Consider the following 20,862-nt stretch of genomic DNA (forward strand, 5'->3'; position numbering starts at 1 on the left):
AAATACATGTATTTAGGGGCACCTGGGTGGCTCGATTCAGTGTCTGACTCTTGATTTCGGCTCAGGCTTAGGTCATGATCCCAGGGTCAAGGGATCAAGTCCCACATCAGTCTCCATGCTTAGCATGGAGCTTAAGATTCTCTCTCTCTCTTTCTAAAATTAAAAAAAAAAATACATGGTGTCAGAGTGGATGTAACTACTAGGGTCTCTCCTGTTTCTTACAAAGAAACACCCAAAGTCTGGGCCTTATGCAGAATAAGAAACAAACCAGGTCAGGAGAGCCCAGAACCTTGGCCCACTACCCAAGGTTTTTTCTCTGTTGGAAAAGAGATGGGGAGTGGTTATGTCAGTCCATGTCCGGGTCTTTAGACCTCATTTTCTTACCTCAACAGTTACATAACCTAGTTACTAACGTAGTATTTTTCTTCTATTGACATTAGACCTACTTACTAATTCAAGGCAGCAACCTGGCCATGGCTAACCGGAAAGACGTTCAGTAAAAGCTTAATGAAAGAAGTCACTAGCACTATGTCACTAATGAAAGCCATGGAAAAATTTAACTAACTTACCTAGCTGGTAAAAGCTAATGGAAATAAAATGCTAAAAACCTAACTGATTTCTAGACTGTTCTTCCAACTCAACTATTACCTTTGCTAAATGTTTCTTTTATACCTCTGCTCTTAATCTATAAAAATCTTTTTCCCCCATAAGGCCTTAAACCTACTTAAGGTAACTCACTGTTAGCATGTAATGCTCCAATGTGAAATATTCTCAGAAAATGAATGGTTACCTATAAACTCTATAGTAACAGATTTCGTAAGAAGAAAAGGCTGCGGTTTTATTTTCAGATTTTTGGAAATGGTTTTCAGAAAACAAATTACAAGGACACATAAAAAACTTGAAGTCATTCATTAACTATGAACTCTTAGCAGAAGAAGGGACTCTGAAGTATCTGAATTCCTCCCCTTCTGAAAGAAGAAATTACTTCTAAAATGCCCGCCCCTTATATAAATCTTTCCCAAGTTTGATGTACTTCACCTCATAAAAGGAACACAATTTTTAATCTTTTAAAACAAAAGAAACAAAACAGAGGAGGCAGGTCTCTCGTGTTACATGCTTGGACAGAAAGGTCACAATTTTGAAGCAGCTTTGCGATATGCAGAGCACAGTACTGGCTTCAAAAAAAAAAAAGTTCAAGGGGCGCCTGGCTGCTTCAGTCAGTTAAGGGTCCGCTGATCTCAGCTCAGATCTTGATCTCAGGGTCATGAGTTCAAGCCCCACTTTGGGCTCCATGCTGGGCGTGAAGCCTACTTACAAAAAAAAAGAAGTTAAAATGACCTGTGCACTTGCATTATGTAAATGTGAAGAGCTGCTGTCAGCTTCATCTATAAAAATTAGCAAGCTATGTTCATTCAAGTACCTTAATTAACTGTACTTCATATAATTTTATACCTGGGATGAGGCTGAGACAAAAACAAAACAAAACAAAAAACCCAGCTAGCACAGAGCTGTTAAAAAAAACCAAACTTTAAAATAATTGATTATTGTGAGATGCAAATCAAATGGAAAGCCAGGATAACAAAACAAATTTCTAATTACATAAATAAGTTCTTACTATTCACTGAAAATTTCCACTATTGGAATATTCTGATAACAATAAAGAAACACATAAAAGGGGAACAGTGAGTAAACATGATTATTTGGTTCATTTCAGAAGGTCTGCTGGTCCAGCTGCCAGCCATTGGAGTCCCTGGGTTCTCAACGAAGTGTCACCAGTTCTTCTGACGAGGTAGGGTGAATGGCAACCGTGTTGTCAAAGTCAGCTTTTGTTGCTCCCATTTTCACTGCAACAGCAAAACCCTGCAGCATTTCATCACACCCGATTCCTTGCATATGGATCCCAACCACCTGGGGAAAAAAAATTTTCTTTAAAAAAAAAAAATGGAGGGAGGGGCGCCTGGGTGGCTCAGTTGGTTAAGCATCCAACTTTGGCTCAGATCATGATCTCATGGTTCATGGGTTTAAGCCCCACATTGGGCTCTGTGCCGACAGCTCAGAGCCTGGAGCCTGCTTTGGTTTCTGTGTCTCCTTCTCTCCCTGACCCTCCCCCACTTGTGCTCTCTGTCTCTTGAAAAAATAAATAAATGTTAAAAAAATTTTTTTTTACTTTTTTAATGTTTATTTATCTTTGGGGGGCAGGTGGCCAGAGAGAGGAGACACAGAATCTGAAGCAGGCTCCAGGCTCTGCACTGTCAGCACAGAAACCTGACATGGGGCTTGAACCCACAAACTGCGGGATCATGACCTGAACCAAAGACAGACACTTAACCAACTGAGCTGGTTGGCGCCCCCAAAAAAGAAAAATTCTTAACGTAAGTTTTTATTAGGTATACCAATCAATTTTTTACTAGTCATGAGAGATAAGTGACATTTTAAAACCTCTAAAAAACTCGTATCTCCTATCTGGGTATGGCATAAGAAAGCCTGCCTGGTGCTATGCAGTCCTGCCTCAACATCCCTCCCTTGCCCACCCCACACAGCCCTCCCTCAAGCTGTCCGCGCTCTGGCCCCACCAGCTTTCCTTCTGTTCTGAGTATTCACCATGCCCTCTCCATTGCACAAGTTGTTCCTTCTGTCTGGACGATTTTTCCTCCCCTTCTTTAAGAGTGAAAGCCCATTCATTCTTCAGATACCTACACTTGCCTCCCCAACCAAGTAAAATTACTTTCACGTGATCTCTCCATATATGTCCATCATGACTCTATCACAACTACAATGCTCTATGTATTTGGGGACTAGAAAAATTACAGTCCATCTTCCCCGCAGATTTTAATCTCTAGACAGAGGGGACCTGCCTACATTTGCTTCCCACTCTTTCTATACGACCAAGCACGAAGATGGCCCCCAGGAGGCACTCAATCCATACCTACTGGATGACTACATGAAGGACCATTAAGAGACATTTGTTTCACATCACATTTCCCAGTTTGGTTTCTCAATAATTTTAAACCTAGGTTAATGTTCACCTCCAGCAAATATTCTTAGCAAAGTTAGAATATATAAAATTTAGGCACAAAAATATTTTGTTTAAAAGTAAATCAAGAATAGGGGCACCTGGGAGGCTCAGTCAGTTCAGTGTCCGACACTTGATTTCGGCTCAGGTCATGATCTCATGGTTTGTGGGTTTGAGCCCAATATCTGGCTCTGTGCTGACAGCTGGAGCCTGCTTGGAATTCTGTGTCCTTCTCTCTCTGCCCCTCCCCTGGCTTGCTCTCTGTATCTTTCTCAAAATAAATAAAAATAAACTGTGAAAAAATAAATTTATCTTACACTTACCGGTATTTCTGAGGTACCTATCTATTCTAGCCTATGGGTCAATGACAGTGGGCTATCTGTGGTGTTCAACCTTTCCCTCTTATGTTTTAAAAGCAGTGGATCCTGGGGCACCTGGGTGGCTCAGTCAGTTGAGTGCCTGACTTCAGCTCAGGTCATGATCTCGCAGTTCATGGGTTTAAGCCCCATGTCGGGCTTTGCGCTGATAGCATAGAGCCTGCTTTGCATTCTCTGTCTCCCTCCCTCTCTCTCCCCTCCCCAGCACCCACTCTCTCTCTCTCAGATAAAAGTGGGACTGCACCAGTTGAATCAGAGAAGGCTTAACTCTTTACTTGGTCTCCCCACTTCCCACCACAGCAGAATACCCCCATCCCTGCCAGGCCTGAAGACATTCTTAAACTTACTGCATTTTTCCCATACCTTCTCCTCTTTGGTGGCACAAACCATTTTCATCACACATTTTGTTTTCCTTTTGGTAACTGCATGATACATTGGGGTAAAGGTGGTTGAATAGGTCTTCACATTTTCTTTTCCGTATTTATGAATGGCCTCATCTATAATGCACAGGGGGAAAAAAGCATCTGTCAAAAACTTAAGCAATTCCACCGAGTTACTGAAGAGAGAGATGGCCAGAAATATATAACCTGAATCAAATTACGAGGAGATACTGAACAAAACTACATCAAGGGATACTCTACAATACAAATGTTGATGTCATGAAAGACAAAAGAAAGGCAAAGGAATTTTGTCTCTTGATTAAAGGAGGCCAAAGAGGTATGAAAACTGAATGCAATGCATCATCCTGGTCTGAATCCTGGCCTTGGGGGGGAAAAAAACGTTAAAAATGACATTATTTGAGGGGCACCTGGCTGGCTCAGTTGGTGAAGTATAGGACTTTTGACCTCAGGGTTGTGTGTTTGAGCCCCACCGTAGGTGTAGAGATTACTTTAAAAAAAAAAAAATCTAAAAAAGAAAAAAAAAGACATTATTTGAGATAACTGGCAAAATGTGAGTAAGGTCTAATATTGCATCAATTTATTTCTTTTTTAATACCTTTTTTGTAAACTTAAGTATAGTTGAGGTATATAACATTATGTTAGTTTCAGGTGTGAGACATACTAATTCAACAATTACAAACATTAGGAAATGCTCACCGTGATTAAGTGTAGTCACCATCTGTCACCATATGAGGTTATTATAATATTAATAACTATATTCCCTATGCTGTGCTTTTCATTTCCATGACTTATTTATTTTATAACTGGAGGTCTGTACCTCTTAATCCTCTTTACTTATTTTGCCTATCCCTCTACCCAATATTGTCTCAATTTAAATGTTATTATTTGAAAACTGTACTGTGCTTATGTAAAGGAAAGACCTTGTTCTTAGGAAATAGATACTGAAGCATGTGTGTGTGTGTGTGTGTGTGTGTGTGTGTGTGTGTGTGTGAGAGAGAGAGAGACCATGTGTGTCTGTGTGTATGTGTAGAGAGAGAAAATATGGTAAAGCAAAAATGTTATGGGTATACAGGAGTCCTTTGTACTACAGTGTGTCCTATTACAGAGAAAATGTTCCAAGATCCCCAGTGGATGCCTGAAACCATGGATAATACCAAAGCCTATGTACAGAATTTTTTCCTATTCGTACATACCTATGATAAAGTTTAACTTATACGTTATGCACAGATTAATAACTGATAATAAAAATAGAACTACATCACACTGTAATAAAAGTTATATGAATGCGCTCTCTCTCAAAATACCTTATCACACTGCACTCACCCCTCCTGTGAAGATGTGAGATGATAAAACGCCTCCGTAAGGAGACGAGTGAAGTGAATGATGTAGGCGTTGAGACCTAGAGTTAGACGACTACTGACCTGACAAGAAGTCAGGAGGATCATCTCCTTCCAGACTGTAGTTAGCATGGGTAACTGAAACCACAGAAACTGAAGCCACAGATAAGGGGAACTACGATATTTTTGCAACTTTTCTTTAAATCTGAAGGTAGTTTGAAATAAAAAAGCTAAAAAAAGGCAAAGAGATCCACAGGGTGAGTTGTAGAAAAGGAATTATATTTTCCAAGTGTTAGTAGTTAAGGAGGATATTGGAATTGTGATAAGAGGCAACCAAAAAGGAATGTAACTTAGGGGGTGAAGACAGATTTAGCCAGAAACTTCCTCCTGAAGTTAGGGGGAAGGAAACAAACTATAAATCACCTTCATTTTTAAATACCTACCTTCCGTGAGTCCCACTGTTCCAATAGGGGGGTGGCTGAAGACAACGGTGGGGATGTTGTCATAGTCTAGTTTGGAATCTTTTTTGCATTCAAAAAGTCTATGGGCAAGTTTTCGGCCAGCAGCTATGGCAACTGTAAAGATATTTTTAAAACTGTGTTTCAGTTTATTGTTCATTTTTAAACAGCAGAATTGTTCTAACCATTTATTCATCTGGCTTAACATACTACTTCTGACAAAGTTTTCTGCCAGTGTTCATTATAAGATCTAGCTCAATATGAAGGCCTATCAATGCCTTAGTTAACAATTTAAAACTACCAGCTTATATGAATTCTGTACACTCTACTAAGGCAAAAAAAAAAAAGGGGCGGGGGGACACACTAGTTCCCAATCTGGCAGTCACCTACTTTATTAGTATATTAGCTTTTTAGTACAATATGAAGCAAACTAAATCAGTTTTGAGCAACTGCAGTTTTACTTTATAATCATATTCATTTCACAGTAAGGTGTTTTTGTGTTCGTTTTTTTAATTCTCTAGAAGGCCCCGCAACCTCAGCCTCTCTATCAGGAACATTGTGGCTCCTCATCCCTGGCTGGTCCTGATGCATTAGGGGTGAGCTCTGGTTTGCAAGGATAAAGACCACATTTCTGGATGGTGAATGACCCCCCCTCTTTCCCACTCTCCCTTGCTGTCCAAGGGGAGTCCTAGGCCCATGTGAGTCTGATGTTCATGTTCTCAGACAATCACCCGTTACATGCTCAGTCGTACTATTACCGACTTGACACAGTAAGATGTTTTTTAATTAAAAAAATTTTTGTTAATGTTTATTTAATTTTGAGAGAGGAGACAGAGTGTGAGCAGGCGAGGGGCAGAGACAGAGGAAGACAGAATCTGAAGCAGGTTCCAGGCTCTGAGCTGTCAGCTCTGAGCTATCATGATCTGAGTCGAAGTCAGACGCTCAACCGACTGAGCCACCCAGGCACCCCTTAAGTTTATTTTAAAAATTATTTTTACTTCTAGGGTGCCTGGGTGGCTCGGTCAATTGAGCATCCCAACTCTCTGTTTTGGCTCAGATCATGATCCCAGGGTCATGGGATCAAGCCCCACACTGAGCGTGGAACCTGCTTAATAGTCTCTCTCTTTTTCCCTCTACCCCTCTCATGCTCTCTCTCTAAAAAAATTTTTTTTTAATTATTTTTGCTTCTGACTTAAGTTTATTCCTCTTAGCCTGTTTTTATCTCTATATTTAGGAAAAAAAATGCCTGCATTCAGTAAAAGCATCAGTTATTAATATTGCTGATTTCAAATTGACAGTTTTTTTTCCAAAATAAGATATCAGTCGGATACATATGAAATTCTCTTCACTTTGATATAATTTTTGACTATTAGATTATGTTATCAAGTTTTTGAAACTTTGCTTGTTATTTTGCTTTTGTTAAGAGAACTTCCTAAAAGGGCTAAAAGGCTTTGGGTATTAGATTGGGATAAATCTCTATTCTGAGGAAAGAGCCCAGGCCATTTTGGAAAGGCTGGTAAGGTACCACAGGGGCACAAGGGGTACAGAGTGAAAGCAGGTGCTTATAAAGGTGGGACCAAGAGCTTGAAATGGTGCCAGTTAACTCAGAAAGTAAACTGAGGTATGGGATTGGGGGAGGTGAGTCAATCTTGGTCACATCAAGACTAAACAATTTGGGTGCCTGGCTGGCTCAGTCAGTAGAGCACATGACTCTCATTCAATCTCAGGGTCAAGAATTCAAGCCCCATGTTGGGCATGGAAGCTACTTAAAAAATAAATAAAAACCTTTAAAAAGAAAGACTAAGTAATCATATAAGAATGTCACTCTAAATTACTTATTCCCAAAGCCACTTCCTTCCACTGTCGCCACATGCAACTCAGATCCTAACTTAAGCACTCTTCAGAGGGTGGTCACATCATCTCTGTAACAATTTCAGTCTTCGCTAAGCACTTTTAAAGTCTTTTAAGGAAAAATGAATATTATTCAGAAAACATAAGGTACCAAACTATTTCAGTACATTCTTATTATTTTGACAACATTAAGACACTCACCATCCTGGGGTGCCTGGGTGGCTCAGTTGGTTAATCATCTGACTCTGGCTTTCAGCTCAGGTCACGATCTCACAGTTTGTGAGTTTGAGCCCCATGTCGGGCTTGTGCTGAGAGTGTGGAGCCTTCTTGGGCTTCTCTTTCTGCCCTTTCCCTGTTCACTCACTCACTCTCAAAAATAAAAAAACAAACTTAAAAAAAAAGACACTTTGGGGCGCCTAGGTGGCTCAGTTGGTTGAGCATCCGACTTCGGTTCAGGTCATGATCTCACTGTTTGTGAGTTCGAGTCCCGCATTGGGCTCTGTGCTCACAGCTTGGAGCCTGCAGCCTGCTTTGGATTCTGTGTCTCCCTCTCTCTCTGCTCCTCCCCTGCTTGCACTCTGTCTCTGTCTCTCTCAAAAATAAATAAAATGTTAAAAACAATTTTTTTTTTTAAAAAGACACTTTGCTTAAGCTGATTTGACTGTTATATAAACAGTTTTATATTGATACACAGAGCCTCTCTTAACCAAGAAAAGAGGAAACAATACCTGGAGTGAGAAGAGCTTTTCCACACACATCTCCAACTGCATAGACACCTTTTACGCTGGTATTCTGGAATTCATCAACTATGATGTGACCTTTATCATCAGTTTGAATCCCCTAAAACATTGAAAGGATATCATGTAAATATTTGGCCTCTCCACAAAAAATGGAAGATCAAACCTCTGGATCTGCTTCATCTCAAACACCTCTTCAGCCCGAATCTCTAAAACCCACAACACTCGACCACAAGATGAAAAACATCTCAACAAGTAGGCAAGGTCAGATCTTTTGCTTAATTTAAAAATGTAAATACTGGGGCGCCTGGGTGGCGCAGTCGGTTAAGCGTCCGACTTCAGCCAGGTCACGATCTCGCGGTCCGTGAGTTCGAACCCCGCGTCAGGCTCTGGGCTGATGGCTCAGAGCCTGGAGCCTGTTTCCGATTCTGTATCTCCCTCTCTCTCTGCCCCTCCCCCGTTCATGCTGTCTCTCTCTGTCCCAAAAATAAATAAACGTTGAAAAAAAAAATTAAAAAAAAAAATGTAAATACTTTATCCAATTTGGGGGTGTTTAACAGAACCTGCCTTTGCAATACAATTCAACTAGCCAGGTAAGCGTGAAAAGGAAACACTCAGCTAACAGATGCGCTACCTCCTATAGCTGCTAAGTCCATCGAAGACTGCTTTTAAAACTCTTTCCACTGAAGTGCTCCTCTTGAAGCATACTAACTCATAACTTAGAGGGGACAGCCTGAAGCAGTTTTCAAAAGCAGGTTTCTTGGAGGCTTACCATTTTAACTCAATTAATTAACTTATTTATTTAAAAAAAAATTTTTTTTTAACGTTTATTTATTTTTGAGACAGAGAGAGACAGAGAGAGACAGAGCATGAACAGGGGAGGGTCAGAGAGAGGGAGACACAGAATCCGAAACAGGCTCCAGGCTCTGAACTGTCAGCACAGAGCCCAACGCGGGGCTCAAACTCACGGACCGCGAGATCGTGACCTGAGCCAAAGTCGGCCGCCCAACCGACTGAGCCACCCAGGCGCCCCTAATTAACTTATTTTTTAAACAAATTCGTTTTTAAGCTTATTCATTTTGAGAGAGAGAGAGACACACACACACACAGACAGACAGACACAGCATGAGCGGGGGAGGGGCAGAGAAAGAGAGAGACAGAGACAGAAACAGAGAGCAGGCTCTGTCAGCATGGCTCCAACTCCTAAACCATGAGATCATGACTTGAGCTGAAATTAAGAGTCAGATGCTTACCCCAAGCACCCTGTGGCTTACCATTTTAATTTTAAAAATCCAAGTAAGTTTGGCATTCTCTCTAAAACATACTGACATTTTCTTTACCAAAATTTTTCCCCCGTATCTTGAGTTAAATTTTTGCTCCAAGAAGATGGCTTTGCAGATCCCAGGTGTATAAACTCCCAGGTGGGAAAAGAGACAGTGGACGTAGGTAGCACAGTAATTAAGAGTATAAACATTAGAAGGAGAGAAACCTGGATTCAAATCCCAGTTCTGCCACTTACTAGCTATGGGACCTTATATAACCACCTATTTAGCAACAAATACTTGAGTTTCTGGTACAAATAAGGCATTAACCTAGTCACTGTGAATACTAATAAGTAGTACAGATATGATCTCTACCCCGTGGAGTTTACAGCCTGGTGGACCGATTATTATCTCTGTGTTATTCCTGGTTGCCTCGTCCTTACCTCTCAAAGAGTTGGCAAGATTAAAGTAGGTTAGTAACATGTTGAAAAGACGTACACATAGTAATAATTCCATTTGCATTATACAACTGTATGTTAACATTGAGTGAGGCTGAAAACTTTTATCTCATTTTTTAAAGATTCAGCAAATATAGTTGAAAACTGGACCTACCACTGCCTGTATCTGTACAATGACAAAATATCTCTTGAAAGGTAAAAACCTGGAAGACTAGTTGTCTGTTTTCATATTAATAAAACCAGTTTTACTAAATTTCATCAAATAGTAAGATTAAAAACAAGGAAAACATCTTTCTGGATAGTTTACTTTTGAAAATGCTAAGGGGTGCCTGGGTGGCTCAGTCGGTTGGGTGGCCAACTTCAGCTCAGGTCATGATCTCGCAGTCTGTGAGTTTGAGCCCCACATCTGGCTCTGTGCTAACAGCTCAGAGCCTGGAGCCTGCTTCTGATTCTGTGTCTCCCTCTCTGTCTTCCCCTTCCCTGCTTGTTCTCTCTCTCCCCTCTCTTTCTTTCTCAAAAATAATAAACATTAAAAAAAAAAAAGAAAATGCTACAAAATACCTTACAGGAAATGAAAAAGGAATCTACACGATACAGGATATCCATATTAGAACACAAATCAAAATGTTACACACCATTCAAGAGGTTCCATCAAATACATAAACTTCAAACATAAAGCAATCCTATTATTACTTGTAGAGTGGCACAGCGTATCTGGAGAATCGTCATCAATAACAAAAGCAGCTGATTAACATGGACTGAGTTCATATTGTATACCGGCATCTAAACTATTTACTTTGCATGCACTTTCTCATCATATACTCTTCTCTATAAACCAGTAAGACAAGTACTATTTTTATTCCTATACTTATACGAAGCAATTAAAACTTAAGAGCAATTAAGCTGCTTGCTTAAGAACATGTAACTGGTGAGTAGCAGAACTAAGATTCAATGGGGCGCCTGGGTGGCTCAGTCGGTTAAGCGGCCGACTTCGGCTCAGGTCATGATCTCGCAGTCCGTGAGTTCGAGCCCCATGTCGGGCTCTGTGCTGACAGCTCAGAGCCTGGAGCCTGTTTCAGATTCTGTGTCTCCCTCTCTCTGACCCTCCCCCCGTTCATGCTCTGTCTCCCTCTGTCTCAAAAATCAATAAACATTAAAAAAAAAAAAAAATTAAAAAAAAAAAAAAAGAACTAAGATTCAAAACTGGGTCCAACTCTGGGACCTAGACCCCAAGCAACTACAGTAGGCTTCCCTTGAGAATTTAAAAGAACAGGGATGCCTGGGTGGCTCAGTTGGTTAAGCGTCTGACTCTTGATTTCAGCTCAGGTCATGGTCTCCCAGTTTGTGGGATCAAGCCCCATATTAGGTTCTGTGCTGACAGTGCTGTGCCTGCTTGGTATTCTCTCTCTCTCTCTCTCTCTCTCTCTCTGTGCCTCCCTGGCTCTTTCTTTCTCAAAACAAACAAACAAACATTAAAAAAAAAATTTAAAACAACAACTAAGAAAGGGGCACCTGAGTGGCTGAGTTGGTTAAGTGACCAACTCTTGGTTTCAGGTCAGGTCATGATCTCACAGTTTGTGATCTGAACCCCGAGTCAAGCTCTGTGCTGGCAGTGCAGAGTCTGCTTGGTATTCTCTCTCTCCACCCCCTCCCCCATTCACACTGTGTCTGTCTCTCTCAAACAAATAAATAAGCTTAAAAAAAAAAGCAAGAATATTAATTATAACCCTGTTAGATCAGCTGGCTTCACATCCACATCCGTCCCCAAACACCTACAATGTCCAGGATGACTGACATACTCAGCGATTGAGATTAGAGCCGCAGATAATAAGGAATAATTACAGGGCTTTAAAGAGACAAGTATTATAGTAAAAAGGAAATCTGTAAGGAAGAGGCTAGTCAGGGCACTGCTGGACAATCTAAATTTGAGGTGGCAGAGACCTGATGTGGGGTGACAATACTAAAAAGGGAAAAAAATTTTTTTCAATTATGGGAAGCAATGGGATTTGATGACAAACTGGATGCATGAAATAAAGAGAAACAAACCTAATAGAACCCACCAAAGTTTAGGCGGCCATGTTTTGGAGAACACAGAACTGCTAACAGATTCAAGAATGCTTTGGTTAGAGGTGCCTGGGTGGCTCAGTCGGTTAAGCGTCCAGTTTCGGCTCAGATGGTTCGTGGGTTCAAACCCCACATTGGGCTCTGTGGTGACAGCTCAGAGCCTGGGGCCTGCTTCAGATTCTGTGTCTCCCTCTCTCCTCTGCGCCTCTCCTGCTCCCATTCTCTCTCTCTCAAAAATAAATAAACATTAAAAAAAAAAAAAAAAAAAAGAAGAAAGCTTTGGCTAGACTAAGTCAACTTACCACTTTGTTCAAATTCAGGCCACTGGAATTTGGGTCCCGCCCAATGGCCCAAAGCAGGCAGTCAACATCTGGAATTGTGGTCAAGGTGGGATTCCTACCAGGAATTGAAGTAACCATGCAGAGTTCCAAGCCTGAGGAAGTCTTTTTAACTTCCTTGACCTATTGGCAAATAAAATTGTGTTAATTGAGGATAGGGAGAGAAGAAGGAAAGCAGAGAGGAAACTAGAATCCTTAACATTTAAAAGATCCCCACTGAATCCTACATGTGGATCCTCCATGCTGACATTCACTTTTGCCCAAAGGCCACCAACATGGCAACTCCCAGGAGCCAAGATGGTTTCCTAAGTTGGCCCAAATCACCCAGCCAACGGCCAGAAATGTCAGCTGGAAGCTCGTGTCAACACCCTAATGCTTCAGCCTAAAAACAAGGTATTTTAGGAGTGCCTAGGTGGCTGAGTCGGTTAAGTATCCAACTTCAGCCCAGGTCATGATCTCATAGGTCATGAGTTCAAACCCCACATCCAGCTCTTACTGTCAGTACAGAGCTTGCTTGGAATCCTCTGTCCCCTGTGCTCTCTGCCCCTCCCCTGTTCACGTGCTCACTCTCTCTCTCTCTCAAAAATAAATCCTTAAAAAAATTTAAAAACAAGGTATTTTAAACTGTGCCTCTTAAAAATGGTGATAAAAATTTAAGACACAAATATAAGCACAGTGATTCGCAACTACAGCGTGGAGAGGAAATGGGCTGTAGTAGCATCACTAAGACACTTCCTCACACCCCACAAGTGATATTCTCCTAGATGTTCTTAATCAGAATGAGGAGAAGGTGATAGTCGAGTCAGAGAAGCTGGTGTATGTGGTTTAGTAAAGATCCTAAAGGGTGCTGACCCCACTACCAGTTTACTACTTTTACAAATTCATAAAGCAAGTTCACATTTATTATTTTACTTGATAGGACCATCGCCAAGAGGGGGCAGCCATGGGGAAAAAATGCTTTTATAAGCCTAATGCTCCAGGAAAATTCTGAAATTTAGTGATTCCCTAAGAAGTAAAGTACTTTATAATTTGATCCATCTGCAAAATTCAAAAGGGTATGCTTTAAAAATAGATTCCATAATATTATTTCCTCAAAATATAAACTCGGAAATTAAGGATGTTCAATAAGGCATTTGAGCACAAAAAAAAATGAAGTTTTAGTTCTAACTAAATTCAACTACCAGATTTTTAATCTTTTATACCTTGGCTTCACTAATATATTGAGAAATACAGCTGTGTAGGATAAATAAAAGAATTGGTAGTACTCTAGAAAGGGAACCACTGATGGGGGTAGACACAGAGTTTGTGTTTATAAAACACTCAGGTGAAGCCGAAAGCAGAAAGTGTGATTCACAACATACAGATGACCAAGGGCTATCAGCGTGACCTGGGCTTGGGCATACCTGTGAGTACTTCAGGACCTCTATGCCAGAATTCTCCAGCTCTTCAGTGCAGTTTGAACTGATAATTGAATCAAAATTTCTAAGTACCTGTATACAAACAGAGCCACCAGAGGGATGGGTGGTGGGAAAGGAATAAAATTTGATTAAAGATACGTTACATGATTCAAAGGGGCACCTGCACTCCAATGTTTATAGCAGCACTATAGATAATAGCCAAAGTATGGAAAGAGCCCAAATGTCCATCAACAGATGAATGGATAAAGAAGATGTGGTGTGTATACACACACACATACACACACACACACGCAATGCAGTAGTGCTTGGCGATCAAAAAGAATGCAATCTTGCCATTTGCAGCAACATGGATGGAAGCAGAATATATTATGCTAAGCAAAATAAGTCAGGCAAAGAAAGACAAATATCATATGATCTCACTCCTATGTGGAATTTAAGAAAAAAAAAACAGATGAACATAAGGGAAGGGAAGCAAAAATAATACAAAAACAGAGAAGGAGACAAACCATTAAGAGACTCTTAAATACAGAGAACAAACTGAGGGTTGCTGGAGTGGAGGTGGGTGGGAGGATGGGCTAAAGGAGTGATGGGCATTAAGGAGGACACTTGTTGGGATGAGCACTAGGGTCTTAAATATAAGTGATGAATCACTAAATTCTATTCCTGAAATCATTATTACACTGTATATTAACTAACTTGGCTTTAAATTTAAAAAAAAGATATGTTACAAACTTGGGAGCCAAGTATCAGTATCCTCCCTATCTCTTTCTTCATTCACAGCCGTATTGTAAGTAGAGTTTTAATCTATTTTCCTACGTCACCACCAATGCCTGTATTATGTCTGACTTCACCAACTCCAGTTTTACAGTTAAACAGGCAACCTTCAGGCTTCTACTATCTTTGCCATGTCCTTCTCCTCACAAACTTGCTCCTCTTTTCCATAATTATATCTCGGGACCAAAAATTCTCCTTCCTGTTTCAGTATTCCAGGGCAGTTTCCACTCTGATATGATTTAAGGGAGGATCTCTCTAGCAAAATCTCCTATCTAAGCAAAAGAGTCAAGAACATGGCCTTGGAGATTTCTTTGTGATATCAACATGCAACAAACCCCAGGCAGGGTAAAAATGGGAGGTTTTGGGGCACCTGGGTGGTTCAGTCGATTAAGCGTCTGACTTTGGCTCAGGTCCTGATCTCACGGCTCTTGAGTTCGAGCCCCGTGTTGGGCTCTGTGCTAACAGTGCAGAGCCTGCTTAAGATTCTCTCTCTCCCTATCTTCCTCTCACTCGTGCACATGCACATGCACTGTCTGTCTCTCTCAAAATAAATAAACTTAAAAAAAAAAAAGGTGGGAGGTCTTGAGTTATTCGTAGGATAGTTCTAAAACGGAGTTATACCAGGACAGGGAAAAGAGGGAGAATGAGCCTGATGCACTGAGGTTTAGGGAGGGCAGGAAGGCCAAGTACAGATGCAAATGAGCCTATTTTCCAAGTGCAGGAATTATGCACTCTATTGGCAAACTGCTGCAGCTTGTTTCCTTATTCTCCTGGGGGTTAATTATATGACAAGTCTCAAAGCCAAAGAGAAAGTTCCTTCGAGTATATGTTGACCTGGGTTATCAGTTTCCCTCGTCTCCTTCTATTTGCTCAATAATCAAGAATTAGAACCATAGCATCTGAGTGGTTAGGGATCTGATAAATCCTGTCCTCGAAGCATTAAATGACTTACCCAAGTCACACGCTTGTTAAGGTCAGCTAGATTCTTAGGCCAACACTCTTGCTATTGCCTCAAACCAGGTCTCTGAAAGCTCTAGTACTGTACCAAAATCCAGTGGTACTTCCATGATTAATTTAAAAATATAAAGTAACACTTCACCAGGTAAGACACAGAGGCTGCATTTTAGCAGACAAAAACTGTTGACCCTTGAGCACATGTTTGGACTACATAGGTTCACTTATATGCAGATTTTTTACAGTACAATTCTGTAAATATATTTTCTCTTAGGATTTTCTTTTTCTTTCCAAGTAAGCTCTATGCCCAATGTGGGGCTTGAACTCATAACCCCAAGATCATGAGTCACATGTACTCTACCCACTGAGCCAGCCAGGTGACCTTCTCTTAGGATTTTGTTAGTAACACTTTCTTTTCTCCAGCATACTTTATTCTAAGGATTTGATATATAATACACATACAAGAAGCGCCCAGGTGATTCAGTCAGTTGAGCATCTGACTTTGGCTCAGGTCATGATCTCACAGTCCGTGAGTTCAAGTCCCACATTGGGCTTGCTGCTGTCAGCACAGAGCCTACTTTGGATCCTCTGTTCACTCCCCATCTCTGTCCCTCCCCTGTTTGCACTGTCTCTCAAAAATAAAACATTAAAAAATATATACATAACACATTTATGAAATATGGTAATTGACTATTTATGTTATTGGTAAGGCTTCATGTCAAGGTTAACAGGAGGCTATTAGTTTTTAGGGAGTCAAAAGTTACACTCAGATTTTCCACTGCACAAAGTGTCTGCACCCCTAACCCCCAAGTTGTCCAAGGGTCAACTGTATTGGCCTGGGCTTTCTAAGATCTTAGCTGACTCTCAGTTATGATGCTAATTAATAGTCACAAAACCTTGCTTGGTCTTAATTTCATCTATCAATGACATTTCAATAAGATGATCTATAAGCTGCCTCTATCATTATTATCTTTATATTGTGGTAAAAAATACATGACATTAAATTTACCAACTCAACCATTTCTACAGATACAGTTCTGTAGTGTTATGTATTTTCACTTTGTTGTACCACCCGTCTCCCAAACTTTTCTCCTGTCCTTAGACAATTCCCCATTTCTTTCTGCACCTAACCCCTGGCAACCACCATTCTACTTTTTGTTTTTCTGAGCTTGACTACTCTAGATACCTCATGTAAGTGGAAATCACATCAGATACATCTTTTAGTGACTGGTTTATTTTACTTGGCATGATGTCCTCAAAGTTCATCCATGCTATAGCATGTGTCAGAATGTCCTTTTAAGGCTGAAAAATATTTCATTGCACAGATATACACATTTTGTGTATTCATCTGTCTGTCAATGGACACTTGGGTTGCTTCTACCTCTGGGCTATTGTTAATAATGCTGCCATGAACACAATTATGCATGTAGGTTTGGTAGGTTTTCTTTTAATACAAAGAATTTAGCAAATTTTTTTGACTGAGTGTTAATAATCTAACACTACCTCCTGACCATGTGAAACTGATTTCCAGGATAAGAAATTAACCCGACAGTCTGTTCAATTTAACTAATATTTATATTTAAGCCTGCATGTTTCCTTACTAAGGCACCTGATATTATCTAGCACTTCATGAAAAAAATACCAACCAGTTTGATGAAATGAAAATCATTATCATCTACTGGCAACTGGTAAGCACATGAGGCCCAATTCAAAAGCTCCTTTGTGGTTTCACACAGAACAAACCAACCAACCTCCACATGCTTTGGACCCTAATATTTAATGACAACATAAGAGAATATTTTAAGTGTGGACTTTTAAAAGATTAACATCAAGCAAAGGGAAGGGAAAAGGACAGAATTTACCTTATCATGGCGTATCATCAGCGATGTCTTTGAACCCAGAGCAGAAAGAATCCCAGCTATCTCTACAGCAATGTAACCCGCACCGACAATGACACTGCGACTAAAATGAGATAGAGGGTTAATATTTTTGTAAATAAACTTATTTTGGAATAGTTTTAGATTTACAGAAAACTTGAAAAGATAGCACAGAGACGTCCTGTATACACTCCGCCCAGTTTTTCTACAAGTTAACATCTTGCATAACCATGTGTCAATCACCCAAACTAAGAAATTGGCATTGGTACACTGCTATTGACTAAACTCCAGGCTTTATTCAGACTTCACCAATGTTTCCATTCATTTCCTTTTGCTGCTCCAAGATTCAATCCTGGATACTACATGGCAATTTTACATGGAAAATATCCCCCTGTAGAAGGGAAATAGATTGTTAGTTGTTAAAAGTTCTTTAGCCTCATTTCTTCAGAGAGAAAACAAAAAAAACCCTTTGACACTAGAGATGATACCTCATGAGGGACCTTTGCACCTAAAACTAAAACTGGCAACATGCTCACCACAATTCTTCCCTGCTCAGAACTTCTCCTTGATCATTATTCAATTCTACCAATCTTTGCAATAGGTTAAAGGCAAGTTAAAACAAGACATTTAAGTTGTCAGGTCTGAATTAAAACTAGACTCCCTGCATAAATTTTGGTCTAAGAAGGCATCTTAAACACTAGATAAATGCTGACAGGGGTCAGAATCAGTGGTGGAGAAGGTGATCCTGGGCCTAGAGCAACGAAGGGTACTTCCAAGCTGCAGCCTACAAGGTAAGTGCGGAGCCATCCCATTCAAGGCTGGAGTTCTTGAACACTTTAAGCACAGTCCTCGAACATCATTATAACGCTTGGCTAAGAAGTAAACCATCTGGGGGTACCTGGGTGGCTCAGTAGGTTAAGCGTCCGACTTTGGCTCAAGTCATGATCTCATGGTTGGTGAGTTCAAGCCCAGTGTTGGGCTCTGGGCTGACAGCTCAGAGCCTGGAGCCTGCTTTGGATTCTGTGTCTCCTTCTCTCTCTGCCCCTTTCCTGCTCACACACACACACACCCACCACTCTCTCTCTCTCTCTCTCAAAAATAAACATTAAAAAAAAATTTTAAAGACATAGGCCATCTGGGAAGAACAAAGGAAACTCTTCTTTACCACCTTCTAATGGTAAGGTATCCATGTGGTGAGTCTGTGCCATCAGAAGGCTCTGATCTAGATAGAGGATGAAGTGTGAACCCAAATGGTTGCAAGTCAGCTTATCTCACAACCCAGGATTTGACAAGAGAAATGTCTACATAGCCTGGAAACCAATGAACAGTTCTTTTTCCAGTGCTACCTCCCTCTTTTCTACTCTACTTGATCTCTTCTCCTTTCTTTGGGTCTTCCCTCCCCTTGTTCTTTGCCTTACCCATTTTTCTTCCCCAACCACTTATTATTACTACTTTGGTTAAGCATTGCACTAGGCGGGGTGGGTAGCAGCTCCCACCCTGGAGGAATTCCTGAGGGGAGACACGTGCCGGCATGTGCCAAAGCACAGAGTCACCAGTTAGTGTGTGCAGGGTCGAGGACTCAGAAAACACTCTGGATTCCTGAAAGATGAGCAGCTCCTACAGGAGTGAGGATATTTCTAAGCAGAGGGGACATATAAGAAACAGGTGTAAACAAGCTGGCTTCTTCAGAGAACTGTGACCTCAGTGTTTTGCTCTCAGCTCCCAGAGGCACCTCTCTTCTACCTTTTACCACTTTAGTATCCCCCAGAAATGATCTTATATCCTCCAAGTTCCCAGAGCATGTCTCATCATTTATGGCCCTTGGAATGACTTGGACCACAACATTCCACAGGTCGATGCCCCGGCCTCCATCCAACCATAAGTGCAATGAGGGAGTGCCTGGGTGGTTCAGTTGGTTAAGCATCTGGCTCTTGATTTCAGCTCAGATTATGATCTCACAGTTCATGGGTTCAAGCCACGCGTCGGGTTCTGTGCTGACAGCGCAGAGCCTGCTTGAGATTCTCCTCCTCTCCCTCTGTCAGAATAAATAAACTTTAAAAAAAAAGCCCAATGAGGGCAAAAACTGAATCATACAGCCCATAGCACAGGGTACCTTACCTACAGAATCTGTTCTTTCTTCAATTACTTACTTACCAAATTAACAATGATAAAGGACTCTTACAAAAAGAAGAAAAAAAAATTGTTCATTCAGTTCCTATGTTCCCCGAGTCTTTTGTTTCTAAAATGCATAAATTCATTTATTAAATTTGTATTGGTAGCATTAAAAAAATTTTTTTTAATGTTTATTTTTGAGAGAGAGAGACAGAGTGTGAGGAGGGGAGGGGCAGAGCCCAACACAGGGCTTGAACTCATGAACCACAAGATCGTCACCTGAGCCAAAGTCGTACGCTCAACTGACTGAGCCACCCAGGCATCCCGCTAGCATTTTTTTAAATATTTATTTATTTTTGAGAGGGAGAACATGAGCAGAGGAGGGACAGAGAAAGAATCCCAAGCAGGCTCCACACTGTCAGGGCAGCACCCAGCATGGGGCTCGATCTCGTGTACCTGAGCTGAAATCAAGAGTCCAACGCTTAACCAACTGAGCTACCCAGGCACCCCTAAATCATTTATTTAAAAATTTTTAATGGACAAGTATCTATAAAGAAGCTTCTCTGAGGGTGAGTCTAGATTGACTTACATCATCCAAACATGACAAGTCATGACCACATTTATGGGAACATTCTCACATGTGTCATCATTCAATCCTAAAACCAAACAGTACAGGGTGGATCGTGAGGGAAGAAAAGCTGTTCTCTAACATAGTTGTATGCCCTGCAGACAGCAAATCTAAAAAGACTGTGCTTTTCTCAAAGCCAGAAGATGGCCTGATCCAAATATCTCAATGGGAGGTTTTCACTGCAGCTATGGACCTGCAGAGAAGCCCTCCTGCCCCTTATTAACTGTGGCTCCAGATCATTAAAGGTAAAGGCATAGACATGGATCATTAGTCACCCTCCACGAAGGCCTTTAGAAAAACACAGGATTAAGACCTCAACTGGACTGGCAGCACCACTGAGGGAGCAGCAGAATTGAGCAATACTGATTCCAGCGTGAGTGCTACTCAGAAGGGGACAAAGGCCAGTCCCTGGGCCAAAAGGGTCCCTCCTCCAGCCCCTACGTGTCCTTGCTTATCAGGAGTGAAAGGAAGCTCCCTCCATCTAGAAAACCTGCAACTGGCAGCTTCTTCAAATTAGAGAAACAATCTTCCTCAGTATATTTTTTTCTCTATGTATCTAAATCCATGACAAATGTATACTAAGGTTTTGGACAAACACACATAAAGGACAAATTCAGAAAACCTATTTTTTTGTGACAGTGACAAAGCCTTCATTCATGGAGATTCCCTTTGCACTAGCTGCTTTGGAAACCAGAATCAGTTACTTGAGACACATTATCAGTTGATGCTGTATCCAGGTGAAGAAAGAAGATCATTTTAGGACTTTACTATTTATTCTCCAAAACCACCCTATATTTGATTCT

At 40.9% G+C, this 20,862-nt stretch overlaps 1 protein-coding gene across 1 annotated transcript in view; it reads right to left on the reverse strand.

Annotated features, from left to right (window-relative positions):
- Nucleotides 1-812: 812 nt before the first annotated feature.
- GSR (glutathione-disulfide reductase) overlaps nt 813-20,862 on the reverse strand; it is a 45,083-nt gene continuing 25,033 nt past the window's right edge. Inside the window, exons 7-13 of the mRNA XM_015062680.3 lie at nt 17,305-17,404; nt 13,700-13,786; nt 12,261-12,419; nt 8,166-8,277; nt 5,572-5,703; nt 3,754-3,887; nt 813-1,908 (exon numbers count right to left, since the gene is read on the reverse strand). Of these exons, the coding sequence (XP_014918166.2) occupies nt 1,759-1,908; nt 3,754-3,887; nt 5,572-5,703; nt 8,166-8,277; nt 12,261-12,419; nt 13,700-13,786; nt 17,305-17,404 (874 nt within the window). The 3' untranslated portion in view covers nt 813-1,758. The remainder of the gene's footprint in view (nt 1,909-3,753; nt 3,888-5,571; nt 5,704-8,165; nt 8,278-12,260; nt 12,420-13,699; nt 13,787-17,304; nt 17,405-20,862) is intronic.

Source organism: Acinonyx jubatus, chromosome B1 (assembly GCF_027475565.1).
Source record: "Acinonyx jubatus isolate Ajub_Pintada_27869175 chromosome B1, VMU_Ajub_asm_v1.0, whole genome shotgun sequence".
Taxonomy (NCBI): Eukaryota; Metazoa; Chordata; class Mammalia; order Carnivora; family Felidae; genus Acinonyx; species Acinonyx jubatus.